The following is a 15,921-nucleotide window of genomic DNA, read 5'->3' on the forward strand; positions in this document are numbered from 1 at the left end:
ACGACGGACGACGGACGACGGACGACGACGGACGAAAAGCGATTAGAATAGGTCACTTGAGCAAAGCTCAGGTGACCTAAAAATGTCAATGAATTGTCTAAGGATGGGAGATTGACCGACAACAGGACAAAAGGCAGTTACAGTTTTGTGTTATTAAGATTGGACACCTTATCTCATTAACCCCTGAAATTTCATAATGAACTCTTCCAACCCTTGATTCGGAAGAGTTCAAATGTGTCTTCGAGCATGAATGAGTTAATTCATAAGATTCTGTAATTCTGTAATCAGCACTTAACCTTACCAAGTGAGATTAAACAATTACATACTGTATCTAAAATCCACTTGTATGGTTACACATTCAGGTATCAAGGATTGTTTGAACGGAGGTGTGTGGAGTTTGTGTCAGAACATCAGAAACCTATGACTTGGTGTTTACGTACACGACGACATGAATATTTGCATAGAACTATTACAACTAGAAAATGTCAGCAAGACATGAATGCTCATGAGTCCATGCAAATTAGTCACATTTTATGATAATTTCTATAACAGTAATGGTGACCTTGCTTTTGGCAGCCTTAAATACGAAAGTATCTGACATGTTTTCATACAATATGTGACAGGTGTTATGGGCCCCCAACTCTTCCACAGCTTGAATGTCTGTCACTCTCTAACACAGAGTCTAACGTTAACCTTGTTAGGCCAAACAAAACAAAAAATATGGGCTTCCTTTAACATGTTTGAAAAATTTAGGGCAGGTCAGTAGGTAACAACTTTTATTTTATCAAATAACTTGATATGGTTAATTTATAGGAGAGTGATCTTTGACTTTAACTGTGCTTCTTTGAAAATTGTCTTAAAACATTTAGGGTAGGCACATAACAATAGGGTAGGGAGCTATATATAGGGTTACACGAAACACCAAATACTTTTTGTTTGGCCTTAACACCAACCAACACTAGTGGCTCAACACAAATCTTTTACATGTACAGATTGTATATACCAATTCAACACAGTGTCACAGCTAGTGTTGGAATCATTAGGACAAAAGAGGACTCAGCCTTTCTATGAAGTTTGAGGAAAATTAAATTGTTAAGAAATGAAAAATTGCTTTACTGAATTGGTTGACAAATTTATTCATTTAGAAAAACTGACCTTGGCCTTGACCTTGGGCTCTTATATACAAACTCATCAATTTGAATCTGGAAATCAACCTCTGTAGAAATTTCGAATAAAATCTGTTACTTAATTAGAAACAAATTTACTAAGGCGATGACACCAACTCATGACCGAAAGCAATTGGATCAGCATCAACAATACCTTGACCCTCACCCCACCTCTACCACAAAAAAGCAGGACATCAAAATTCCATTTATTATCCCCCATCTTCACCTCCCAGCAATTCACAATCATATAGTCAGTGAATGGTGAACTATACAGGACCAGACAATAAGGGTAGCCCGATAGTCTGAGACTAGTGACACAGGACTAGACAATAAGAGTAGCCCGATAGTACTAGTGTGAGACTAGTGACAAAGGACCAGACAATAAGGGTAGCCCGATAGTCTGAGACTAGTGACACAGGACCAGACAATAAGGGTAGCCCGATAGTCTGAGACTAGTGACACAGGACCAGACAATAAGGGTAGCCCGATAGTCTGAGACTAGTGACACAGGACCAGACAATAAGGGTAGCCCGATAGTCTGAGACTAGTGACACAGGACCAGACAATAAGGGTAGCCCGATAGTCTGAGACTAGTGACACAGGACTAGACAATAAGGGTAGCCCGATAGTCTGAGACTAGTGACACAGGACTAGACAATAAGGGTAGCCCGATAGTCTGAGACTAGTGACATAGGACCAGACAATAAGGGTAGCCCGATAGTGTGAGACTAGTGACATAGGACCAGACAATAAGGTTAGCCCGATAGTCTGAGACAAGTGACACAAGACCAGACAATAAGGGTAGCCCGATAGTCTGAGACTAGTGACACAGGACCAGACAATAAGGGTAGCCCGATAGTCTGAGACTAGTGACACAGGACCAGACAATAAGGGTAGCCCGATAGTCTGAGACTAGTGACACAGGACCAGACAATAAGGGTAGCCCGATAGTCTGAGACTAGTGACACAGGACCAGACAATAAGGGTAGCCCGATAGTCTGAGACTAGTGACACAGGACCAGACAATAAGGGTAGCCCGATAGTCTGAGACTAGTGACACAGGACCAGACAATAAGGGTAGCCCGATAGTCTGAGACTAGTGACACAGGACCAGACAATAAGGGTAGCCCGATAGTCTGAGACTAGTGACACAGGACCAGACAATAAGGGTAGCCCGATAGTCTGAGACTAGTGACACAGGACCAGACAATAAGGGTAGCCCGATAGTCTGAGACTAGTGACACAGGACCAGACAATAAGGGTAGCCCGATAGTCTGAGACTAGTGACACAGGACCAGACAATAAGGGTAGCCCGATAGTCTGAGACTAGTGACACAGGACCAGACAATAAGGGTAGCCCGATAGTCTGAGACTAGTGACACAGGACCAGACAATAAGGGTAGCCCGATAGTCTGAGACTAGTGACACAGGACCAGACAATAAGGGTAGCCCGATAGTCTGAGACTAGTGACACAGGACCAGACAATAAGGGTAGCCCGATAGTCTGAGACTAGTGACACAGGACCAGACAATAAGGGTAGCCCGATAGTCTGAGACTAGTGACACAGGACCAGACAATAAGGGTAGCCCGATAGTCTGAGACTAGTGACACAGGACCAGACAATAAGGGTAGCCCGATAGTCTGAGACTAGTGACACAGGACCAGACAATAAGGGTAGCCCGATAGTCTGAGACTAGTGACACAGGACCAGACAATAAGGGTAGCCCGATAGTCTGAGACTAGTGACACAGGACCAGACAATAAGGGTAGCCCGATAGTCTGAGACTAGTGACACAGGACCAGACAATAAGGGTAGCCCGATAGTCTGAGACTAGTGACACAGGACCAGACAATAAGGGTAGCCCGATAGTCTGAGACTAGTGACACAGGACCAGACAATAAGGGTAGCCCGATAGTCTGAGACTAGTGACACAGGACCAGACAATAAGGGTAGCCCGATAGTCTGAGACTAGTGACACAGGACCAGACAATAAGGGTAGCCCGATAGTCTGAGACTAGTGACACAGGACCAGACAATAAGGGTAGCCCGATAGTCTGAGACTAGTGACACAGGACCAGACAATAAGGGTAGCCCGATAGTCTGAGACTAGTGACACAGGACCAGACAATAAGGGTAGCCCGATAGTCTGAGACTAGTGACACAGGACCAGACAATAAGGGTAGCCCGATAGTCTGAGACTAGTGACACAGGACCAGACAATAAGGGTAGCCCGATAGTCTGAGACTAGTGACACAGGACCAGACAATAAGGGTAGCCCGATAGTCTGAGACTAGTGACACAGGACCAGACAATAAGGGTAGCCCGATAGTCTGAGACTAGTGACACAGGACCAGACAATAAGGGTAGCCCGATAGTCTGAGACTAGTGACACAGGACCAGACAATAAGGGTAGCCCGATAGTCTGAGACTAGTGACACAGGACCAGACAATAAGGGTAGCCCGATAGTCTGAGACTAGTGACACAGGACCAGACAATAAGGGTAGCCCGATAGTCTGAGACTAGTGACACAGGACCAGACAATAAGGGTAGCCCGATAGTCTGAGACTAGTGACACAGGACCAGACAATAAGGGTAGCCCGATAGTCTGAGACTAGTGACACAGGACCAGACAATAAGGGTAGCCTGATAGTCTGAGACTAGTGACACAGGACCAGACAATAAGGGTAGCCCGATAGTCTGAGACTAGTGACACAGGACCAGACAATAAGGGTAGCCTGATAGTCTGAGACTAGTGACACAGGACCAGACAATAAGGGTAGCCCGATAGTCTGAGACTAGTGACACAGGACCAGACAATAAGGGTAGCCTGACAGTCTGAGACTAGTGTCACAGGACCAGACAATAAGGGTAGCCCGATAGTCTGAGACTAGTGAAATCTCCAGCTTGACTAGTGGTTCGTTCTAAAAACCGCTAGCCTGATTGGCAAGTCAAAATTTGAAATTCCTTATTTTGTTTAATAATATTGGGCTAGTGGAATTTACACAGGAACCTCTATCTGCTTTCAATAAAAACATATACATGTATCAATTATAAATAACATGGAGCTCAAGCCACTTCATCGTTGTAACATAATTATACAGCGATCTGTTCACGCATCATGATCAATATATACTGATTTATTTATAGAATGATAGTTTTAGGAAGTCTACAGTGGACATAATGTGGTGTAGTTTCTAACCACTTGACTAGTACTCTGGTTCCATTTCTAATTATAATGAATAGGAACAAATCACCTTTGGTCAATGTATTGGCGATGTACAATTTCATATTGAGAACACTATTACCAGTCCAGAGAGAACACTATTACCAGCCCAGAGAGAACACTTTTACTAGCCCACAGATAACATTGACAACATGCCACATATATACTTAACGACATCTGTTTATGATCCTAAATATATTCTTTTTTATCTAAAGTAATTATAAAACATTATAATTGGTCGGCAGCAAGTATATCAGCTGGTGTCTCCATCATATACAATGTATAGATATGGATGTTTTTAATATGTGGATAATCTTTTAGTTTGTAAGGATAGTTCACACTGGTCCTAAACACTTGTCATCATCAGTGACAATTGATGTGCTGTACTGTGGTAGGCCCAATAATCCCCTACAAGGTACTCAGCAAGTATGTGTTACAGTGTTGGCTTTCTGGGCTTAATGTAGGATAAATGCCATATTCTAATTCATTTGAGATGTAACACATCATTTGATTGGTCAATCAAAATAATTTGCGATAGCAAAACCTCGATATACGATCCGCAAATTTCTCATTTGTATATGAAGCCCGAATGGTAATTTTTAATGACATCAATGACCCCGAATGACCCTGACACGTCATGAAATTGATTATACATGACGTCACGAACAATAACGTGACCCTGAAAGGTCAATGTAATTCTGCCTCATTTTGAACATTCCTGACATCACCAATCCACTTAAGGATGTACACCTCTGTGAAGTCAAAAAATTCCTGTATTAAACTTTTTTTCTTATATTGATTTTTGGAAAAAGGAGATAATGACATAGTAGAAAATGCAAAAAAAACTATATGTCGGTGTGTTCGTTTTTGTGCTATGATCGGTCAAAGGTACCAATTGAACACAATATGTGATTTTAGGTGAATTTTCGGGTTTTGACCATTTGCAGAACAAATTCATACAATTTCTTCCAAGTGTGTTATCAGATATGTATGAATGTTTGTAGAATTGATAAAAATATTGTTTTCTTTGAAACCATGGAAGTAAAATGTCTTAAACTTATTCATTTTACTCAGAAATGCGATTTTAGTTACCCCTACCCCTTATTTTTTAATGAAAAAATGCACATTTTCACCATTTTTTGCCGATAAAACGCTTGATATAAAAAATCCTGTACATTGTAATAAACTTTTTTTTAGTATTCAATGAATCAAAAGAAAATGTGTTTCTCTTTCTAAAACAGACACAAAAATGGGGGGTCGGTGTGCTTCTTTTTTTGTCCCATTATTATTTGTGATATTTTTCACCTTTTTCGGGGTCAAAAATCAAAAGTGCTTCAGTAACCCTAACATGTAAAAAAAAATATCAATAATATATAACTTTCCACTTTTTTGCATATTATTTTAATCATATTGAACATTATAAAGTTGTACAGCAAAATTGAACCTGCTACAATTAAAAATGGTGACACAATGACAATTTAAGTGATCAATCTAGTGTCAAAAAAGGTGAATTTTGGACATTTGTGAAGCGCAAGAAATTCACATAAATACACTTTTTCAAAATGGCCGCCAAATAGGTCATTTTTTAAAAATTCTTGTAAAAAATGTTCTACACACAACAGACATCTAGTTTATTTTTACATGTTTTTCAGATAAGTGTTTGCTATTATACCTATCATAATTTGTTAAATATTACAAAAACCCGTTACACCAGATCAAAACGAGACTTGAACGTGACTGAAACCTCAGAAGAGTACATACTTAAGTGACCTAGAATTTGAACACTAAAAAAAAGTCCTAAAATTGCTGTTCTTTTGGTGGTTTTGGCTTAAATGAATTAGAATCGCGACGCCAGTAAAACTCAATTTGGATATATTATAATCACAATATACTGTTGCAAATTTCAAAACACAGTAGGTTTATCCCCTCAATAACACAATTACGTAAAACCTTACCTGTGACGGTCAAATTTGGCGAACTTTTTCCAGTCAGTGCGGTTGCTCTCATATGACGTCATCAGTTTTTGTACGTATTCCACGTTGACCTCGTCATCCTCGAACACCTTGTGTAGTTTGTTTATCAGGTCCTCCAGCGTACGGGGGGCGTCAATCTTCGTTGTGTCACAGTACCGCAACTGTTGTTTCTGCTCATTCGTATCCACTTCCATGGTGTATGTCTAGTAAGTACCAGGTACGTTGTCTGTAAATAGACCATTATACAAATCAATCAGTTTTAGGTCAAACTCACCAAAGGTTTTTTAAGATTTCCCTATTTCATCAAAAGAATTTATCAACTTTATGAAAAAATTTACGATATCGTTTTGTAGTTCCATTAATTATATATTCATCAGTGATTTTTGTAGAATTCCTGGAGTCCTGGACACCTGTTTCAATATTTTGATGGGTCAGAGATATTGGATCCTCAACAAATTGATGGGTTTCATGGGAAAAGCCTGAGTAACGACTCAAATATGTGACTCCCCAAAATCTCTGGTTTTTATATACCACACAAATAATACACATATTCTTTGTGTCTTCAAGGGTGACTGAGTTAAACCAGGGACCCCGATCGACTTCAACCATAAAATATGTACATATATAGTTGGGCATAAGACCAGAACTACGTTTACAAAATACTACATTTCCTAGAGATCCAGGATGTGCCACTCTATCCTCAAAAACAAAAATTTGGCGATAATGAGAATACAGAACATATTTCCTGGTAAAAGTGACTAACCATGTCTGACTGACGGATTGTTAATTCATATCTATTGTCCCCTGTAATAGTTTCCCTGTGGACAACAAATAAAATGATACACATGTATCATTACACATGATTAGTGTACAAATTGTACAAGTCACATCGTATCAGAAACACTTTTCCCTTAATGCTCTTAAATTGATTATGAATATATCGCAAAATGTTTTACGATATTTTCACAGACATTGGAACTATACATTGACAGCTATATCATTGTTCTATTTCACTATTGTTCTATTTCACTATCGTTCTATTTCACTATTGTTCTATTTCACTATCGTTCTATTTCACTATCGTTCTATTTCACTATTGTTCTATTTCACTATGGTTCTATTTCACTATCATTCTATTTCACTATGGTTCTATTTCACTATGGTTCTATTTCACTATCATTCTATTTCACTATGGTTCTATTTCACTATCGTTCTATTTCACTATCATTCTATTTCACTATTGTTCTATTTCACTATTGTTCTGGCGTCACTATATACAGTTTTTTGTTGTTTGTCGCTAGGCCGGGCACCACTTTTCTTACTTCAGGTATCTTTTGTAATTTGTACGTTGTTTGATGACAGTCCACCTAGTGGCCAAAACACGTATAACGTAAACTGGTTTAAGTTTGCCCGTGATCCCCGTGTGATATTGTCGGGTCACCCCTGAATTTCAATTACTCTTTATATGGCCGGAATAGTGAGTTCCATTTAGGAGTCCATCTCCTGGGGTACGCAGAACCTCATTGAACATTCACTAACCGACATTTGATCTCGTTTTCTTTTGTATTTATTAATTGTACATGAAAATTGTATATTTGACATGTGCAGTCCGATGTAAACAAGATGGCGACGACCAACAGCAGCAGTCGAGTCGCGGGTACACGCACACAATTGAAGTAAAAGAAGGATGTAATCATGTTTTCTCATTTTTGTTGATTGGTTTAGTTTTTTGAGCATAAAATATGACTAAAAATTATTTGATAATGTTTAAAAATGCTAAGAGGGATGAGAATAACAGCTGACGCATGACTGTATGGTTGGGGGTGCATGCTTCTGGGAGAGAAATGGTCCATTTCAAATTCTTCTTGCCGAAAAAAATAAGCTGTTGCAAACAGGAAAACAATGTTGAATCAACGATAAATGTTGAAATTGGGACATCATAAACATGAAATATCGCAGATTTCACAAACGAGGATTTAAGACCACTTTTTAAAAATAAGGTATAAATTTGGGAACACTGACGTCAATACATTGTTTTTAGTATGTGCACTAATCATATACAGAACCTCAGTTGTAAACTCTGTTCTATTGATGGTTCCACTGCCATGATGTAGTCTCACATAGATTAACCTCAATTAACCCTTAAATGGTCGACACTGCCCCCCTAGATTAGTCCACAGGGAGGCCTTACCCTTAGGTAATGTATATACCACCGAGTCCCCTCAGTCCAAGGTTCACTTATAAGTACAAAATTAAGTCAAAATTTCTCTACTGGGGGTGTAGTCTTTAAAAATTCATCAATTTTCATCTAATTTGGCCTTATTTTTTGACCTCAAGGGTAACACACATTCCGTTTATACAACGAAACGTACAGTGATGATGAGTCTCTTGGCCAGTGCCAATTTTTGTCTAAATCTATTCAGTCATTTCAACTTCATATATTGTAGTAGTTGTCGTCTTTTAAGGATTCCTGTCCCGCTACTGGCAAAACAATGAAATTCTACGTTTGTTTTTCATACAAAATTCTCCCTTTAATGTTATTTTGGAGATAACTGCAGTAGGACTCGGTCAGGAAACTACTGCTGATCATCACGCTAGCGGTTAGTAGGTTATTTTCATTTAGTGTGACAATAGATATCAGGTATATATGATGGTAGGTTCAGGGTTTGAATCCCGGTCTCACCCTGATCAATTTTTACTTTCAATGCAATGTTGTTAATTTTTCTTTTAGTTCATCTCTATAAAGTTCTGAAAGCTAAGGTAACTAAGGGTTTCTTTTCAGAAGTGATTTATTAAAGCTATAGTCAGTTTCTAATTTGTATGAAGTTCTGAAAGCTAATTAAGGTAACTAAGGGTTTCTTTTCAGAAGTGATTTATTGAAGCTATAGTCAGTTTCTAATTTGTATGAAGTTCTGAAAGCTAAGGTAACTAAGGGTTTCTTTTCAGAAGTGATTTATTAAAGCTATAGTCAGTTTCTAATTTAAAGTTAAGTTTTTGACAGTAGTACGGGAGTCCTTAAATATGCAAAAAGTTGACAGATGTCTGATGGATGGACAATGAACACCACGGATATATGTCACTCATTAAGTTTTTTCCACTAGAAAATTTTGTTATACTCTTTACACTTCCCAGCAGAACATATTCTGCAAAATACCAAGATTGAGTTACCCTGCCCAAATCATGAAAAATAAAATAACGTACCTTTAAATTTTCCATTTGAATTCTATAGTCTATTTTAAGTCATTGTAATACCTGCTGTTTACACCTATTTATGCTCCATGGATAACACGTAACTACCAAGTTCTGTTGTCTGAAGTGAAAACCAACCACATCTAGATATGTATTGAGAAGTCAGAGATGAATTTTACTTTGTTAAGTAAAACCTGCCGACACCTATACCTCAGTGCAGCTGTACAACCATACCATATTTCATTTCCAGTGAATGGTTTCAATATATAATACAGGTACACTTGTACACAGAATCACGAAACAAGACTGGCAGCCCAATAACACATTAATCATGATATTGCCGTGAAATCAGTATGGTTGGACGCATTGAAGCATAAATTAGTTGATAATTCACTCATATTCATAAAACTTAATTTAAAAACAATTATGAAAAATGTTTTATAACTTATGTTAATCACTCTAGATCAAGATCTTGTTGGCCCCAGAATGAAGTGTTCCCAGTTCTATATGTGGTAGGATATCTAGAGTAGCCCGTGAAAATCCATATCGTCGGGCAGCTTATCCAATACCTTTTCATTTCGTCCAAGAATCAAACCCTGGAAATCTTGGTGTTCGACCTGCCCACCTTCATAAATAAACATTATTATGAAGTCAACGGTAACTCAAATATTAATCAACAGCATACTACTGGCTAAATGTCACCACCCTATAGCCATTTTTGTTATTAGGAAGAAGTTGTTTAAAGGTTTAAACATATTTGACCCTTGATGCCTTGAATATGAGTCAACCTCATTCATTTGAACAAACTTGCAATTGGTAGGCTTCATCCAAGCATGTTACTGGCCAAATATTATAACCAGGGCCTTTTGGTTATTCAGAAGGAGTCGTTTAAAGGTGTGTGGGGTTTTTTTAAGAAAATTTACCCCTGTGACCTTGAACATGGGTGAAGGCCATTCATTTGAACAAACCAGGTAACCCTCGTTCATGCATGTGTCAGGCTACATATATAATGTATATCATCACCCTGGGTCTTTTTGTTACTGAGAAGAAGTTACTGAATTGATTTTCAAGACAATTGACCCCTGTGACCTTGAATATCCCGGGCCAACATACCTTTATCCCAGCATGCTACTTGCCAAATATCATCAGCCTATCATCTGGCCCTGACACCAGACTTTGAATGACACCAGACTTAGACATTTTGACAGATAGATGTCCCACACCAGACATCTATCTGTCAAAATGTCTAAGTCTAGTGCAAGAGCCAGAAGAAACTCGGGCTACTAACACCAGACATCTATGTCAAAATGACTAAGTCTGGTGTCAGGGCCAGAGGAAACTTGGTCTACTAACACCAGACATCTATGTCAAAATGTCCAAGTCTGGTGTCAGGGCCAGAGGAAACTCGGGTTAGTAACACCAGACATCTATCTGTCAAAATGTCTAAGTCTAGTGCAAGAGCCAGAAGAAACTTGGGCTACTAACACCAGACATCTATGTCAAAATGTCTAAGTCTGGTGTCAGGGCCAGAGGAAACTCGGGTTAGTAACACCAGACATCTATCTGTCAAAATTTCTAAGTCTGGTGTCAGGGCCAGAGGAAACTCGGGTTAGTAACACCAGACATCTATCTGCCAAAATGTCTAAGTCTAGTGCAAGAGCCAGAAGAAACTTGGGCTACTAACACCAGACATCTATGTCAAAATGTCTAAGTCTGGTGTCAGGGCCAGAGGAAACTCGACCTAGTAACACCAGACATCTTTCTGTCAAAATGTCTAAGTCTGGTGTCAGGGCCAGAGGAAACTCGGCCTAGTAACACCAGACATCAATCTGTCAAAATGTCTAAGTCTGGTGTCAGGTCCAGAGGAAACTCGGCCTAGTAACACCAGACATCTTTCTGTCAAAATGTCTAAGTCTGGTGTCAGGGCCAGAGGAAACTTGGCCTAGTAACACCAGACATCTATCTGTCAAAATGTTTAAGTCTGGTGTCATGGCCAGAGGAAACTCAGGCTAAGGCTAAATATCATCACCCTGGTCCTTTTGGTTATGTATTTTGAAATATGTCAAAAGAGAATATGGATTGTTTTCACCAGATACTTTTTTTCTAATAATGGGATGATAAGCTACTGGATGGGAATTTTGAAGTTCATTTTGGGAGAAAACAAGGCTAGCTTACATGCAATGGGAATGAGGTTCTTTGTCATACCCAGTCATATCTATAGACAAACAAGAGGCCCAAGGGGCCTTATATAACACTATAACATGAGCTCAAATCGAAAATATCTCAGCCTATAGCAATCAGATGCTATCTTGAGTTTTCAGACTGGCACAAAAGGTAACAACACTTGTTGGAGACGTGATAAGGAATATCTGTGCCAAGTTTGGAGACAATGATTACATCCATTCCTAACAAGTTGAAAATGTTTCAGCAATTCAAAGGCAAGGGAATGAATTTAGGATTGGCACTAAAAGCATGAACATTTGTTGATGACCTCATGATCATAAGAAATATTTTTTTCAAGTTTAAAGTCAATTAATCACTTCAGCAGTTCTTGTACAAGTCAAAACTGTCACAGCCAATCAGACCCTTGGAAAGCCAACTGTGAGTTCTGTTCAGCAAAAAAACATTAAGAACACTTTGTTTGGGACCTAATAAGGAACATTTAAACAAAGTATAACGACAATGTCAGTGCGGCCATTTCTGAGAAAATGTGAAAAATGTCTCTGTCAATGAGAGGCCAGGGAAGCCATTTTGAATTTCCAGATCAGCACAACCCTTTACATATATATATATACCTTCCTCCATAACAAATGTCCTAGCCTATTGCTCATGTCAAATACACTGTCCCAAATATTGAACTTTTCTTTGTCTCAAAGATAAACAATTATCTATCAAGTCAGTGCTGAAGATATATATGTAGTTATCTTTTACCTATATGAATAAGTGCATGCACACTTTTCATACAGAGGGGTACACATAGATTTAGGTTCAAATATATATAGCAAGTAAAATTAAAACGAGTTTCCTCTTACCTGGTATTTTCGTCACCTCACACATATATATACTTTCAATAAAAAAAATATGGCCAATTATCCTCCTGGGGCTGAGTGTGGGTAATTTTAAGATGAAGCTTAAAGTGATATTTAAGCCGTGTAAAAAAGGAACAACATGACGGAGAATATTTTAGAAACTGATGTGGTCAGATATTCAGGACGTTGTAAACAGTGTAAACAGCTGATATTGTTAATGCGTGAACTGTTAGCAGTGTTTTTTATTTTGATGCTTAAAACCCATTCACCCCTAAAGTCACATTTGAACCTTACCAAATCAATGACTGGGCAAGTCCAGTTTAGATATGTAGGGCTGAATGAGTTAATACAAGAAAATCACTGTGTATAATATTTGTTTGAACAGCATAACTGGTTATTATACAGGTCCGTTATGTTATTTCCAGCCCTTATATAAATATATGTCTATTTGTTGTATAATCCTCTTAATCTATGCAATTAACTCATTCACCCCTGAAGACACATTTGAACTCTTCCAATGCAAAGGTTGGAATAGCTCATTATGACATTTCAGGGGTGAATGAGTTAACTGAAACTGAAAAAGGGCAAATTTAGTTTAAAACCTGTCAAATCGGTCTATAACAATTTTGATCATCTAGTTATTTTATTTTTGGTGTGGGAGAATTGGATCCTTCCTCTAGTGGTATGTTCAGTGAAAAATCAGGTATTGAATTTGTATTGGCTTATACACTTATTGTGTTACATTAGCCCAAGCTTTCTCTGGCCCTGACCAGGGATGTATATACTGTCCCTGCCCTGACACCAGACTTAGACATTCTGACAGATAGATGTCTGTTGTACATGTGGTCTTCTATCTATCAAAATATCTAAGTCTGGTGTCAGGGCCAGAGGAAACTCACGCTATTTAATTGTTGATTTTTTTTATTTAATTGCTGATTTTTTTTTTTAAACTGCATGTCGTTTTTAATAGGAATTGAATAGGAAAGGTAATGGACACAGGCATGGGAGGTTTCTATATATATCCATATCTTGTAACACAGATTGTAATGGACCGTCCATGGCCAACGGTTTGTATTATTTATACACTAACATAATTTTTCATCATGCAGAATGAGTAAATATAATTAGAATATTGTAACTTTCGATATCATATCTGATAATTAAGCATGTGTGTCTATTATCTTCCATAATCTTTAATAAGTAATGATCGTGAACTGATTTGAGGTGAGAAATAAACAAAATAAATATGACAAACACTTGAGACTTTCCAATCTAATAATACAAAGGCAGGATAATTCAGAGATGAACTAAATAAACCCTAAGTTATCTCACGGATTATTATAATTAGAAAAGGTACTGAAGCTTAGACAAAAATTAAACTGTAGGTAACAAATTAAACGTCTCCGTATATTACTGTTTTGTGTAAGGTCATAATCAAAGTCTTATAACACGGATGTAAGCTAATGATGCAATACAGGTAACGTGAAGTTATACCTGATTCGACAGGTAACATGAAGTTGTACCAGATTCGCCCAGAAAAGGAACTACCTGTCCCTAAAGGCTAAAAACATGTGTTTCCATGTGCACGTGTCCTAATTATAGGGGCTGAAACTGATAAAGTCCGGAGCATAGAACGCGGGATTTCGACTCCTTAATCACATTTTGTCAGAAGTTTGAGACTTCATATCAATCAATGCATTTTACCGTTACGTAAAGTCTCACCTTTGTGGCCCGGTTTCACGTCTCTTGCTGAAAATCAGTTCCTTAACCTCTAAAAGGTATTTTTCCACGTCTAGTCGTTGTTGATGTAAACATGCAATGACGTCTGGGTCAACTTTCGGGATCTCTCTAGACCGGCCGTCCTCGTTTAATGTCAAGGTCATCGGGTAATTTTAACTATAGTCCGTTTCCAAAAGAGTTGGCAAGTTTGGGGAGGTCTAAATAATTTTGGGGAGGTCTAAATAATTTTGAGACTCTTAGCAATTTATTTAGCTTGGCGGGACATTCACATGAAAAAGTAGGGAGGAAAACTCAATTATTAAATTATTAAATGAAAGTTACTTTGGGAGTGTGGGAGCTGATCTTACATCAGGAATGTGATGCGTGTGGCATAATGGGCATTCTTAAATGAGGTCGTGATCATTGTGACCTTGATTTGACATTGAGTGATTCGACCTCGACCACAAGTGTTATACTTACCGTTTAAGGAGAATATCTCGGCTGCTGTTTCATGAATTCTTAGCAACTTTACTTAATACATAGATATAGCATCGAAGGCAGTGGTTGCACCATAAAATTAGGTAACTGTGACTTCAATTTTACCTTTGACATCAAATACGAAAATACAGGATTTCTAATACAAGTTTTCCGCACCATATCTCAGCTGTGTTTCACGAATGGGATGAACACGTTGAAGATATGCAGGGAGCGACGTGACGTTATCGGCGCTATTTTTAACAGGGAGCTTTCCCGTACAAATCGAGTGTACAAACTGGACATTTCTAACGGACTATGAACATGAGGTAGCAAATGCAGATAATACGTATATTCAATAACTGATATATAGTTTTAACGATATGTCTCTTTTAGCCCACGCTTCAAGTTAAATCTAGTTTTATGTAAATAGCAGTCTATCAAACAACGGACCTAGATATAATCTACTTCCGTGATTAAACGTATCATACGAATTTAATCTCGTTACATGCGGCTTGGGGACACAAAGGCGACCAAAATGAATCTGCAGAACCCATTGCAATATTTGGGATATCTATTTTTTTTATTTTTTTTACTTCTGTCTTTATTTTCTAGCGCCTTGCTTGGCAATACCACAGGTACTAGCCTCGTCTGTCAATACGCACTATAATATGATTATATTATAGGTGTATTGACAGAGGATGCTAGTACCTGTGGAAATACCTCGCTTTCTGGCTTTAATGTTGAGCGTTCGCCCAGGCGAGGAAAGCATTGGGTTCTGCCCCAGGCCGTGACATACCAAAGTCCTTAAAATGGTATTTGTTGTTCCCTGCTTAACGTTCAGCATTGAGTGTAATATATGCCAACAACTGGCTCACCCGTTGTTTATATACCGCTCGCGGTAACCTTGTTACTATTCGTACACATCATGACTTGTATAAGTACCCGCAGGACGGGGGTTATACAATTGGTGTTTATAAATCCACCTAAAGATAATATACCAACAAACTCTTAACAAGCTATTTCCAGAAGACCTTTGTTCATACTCCCTCACGCTGTCCTCTAACCTTCTTGTCCTTCGGAAGGGACGTTAAATGGGGGTCCGGTGTAAGGAGAGTCACGCCTTGCACGTTAAAGATCACTCT

General features: G+C 38.5%; 1 protein-coding gene across 1 annotated transcript in view; it reads right to left on the bottom strand.

Annotated features, from left to right (window-relative positions):
• Positions 1-14,437, bottom strand: part of LOC110451032 (cysteine dioxygenase type 1-like) — a 34,861-nt gene extending 20,424 nt beyond the window's left edge. Inside the window, exons 1-2 of the mRNA XM_021498867.1 lie at positions 14,306-14,437; positions 6,348-6,591 (exon numbers count right to left, since the gene is read on the bottom strand). Of these exons, the coding sequence (XP_021354542.1) occupies positions 6,348-6,559 (212 nt within the window). The 5' untranslated portion in view covers positions 6,560-6,591; positions 14,306-14,437. The remainder of the gene's footprint in view (positions 1-6,347; positions 6,592-14,305) is intronic.
• Positions 14,438-15,921: the final 1,484 nt, after the last annotated feature.

The sequence above is a fragment of the Mizuhopecten yessoensis genome, unplaced genomic scaffold (assembly GCF_002113885.1).
Source record: "Mizuhopecten yessoensis strain PY_sf001 unplaced genomic scaffold, ASM211388v2 scaffold5737, whole genome shotgun sequence".
NCBI lineage: Eukaryota > Metazoa > Mollusca > Bivalvia > Pectinida > Pectinidae > Mizuhopecten > Mizuhopecten yessoensis.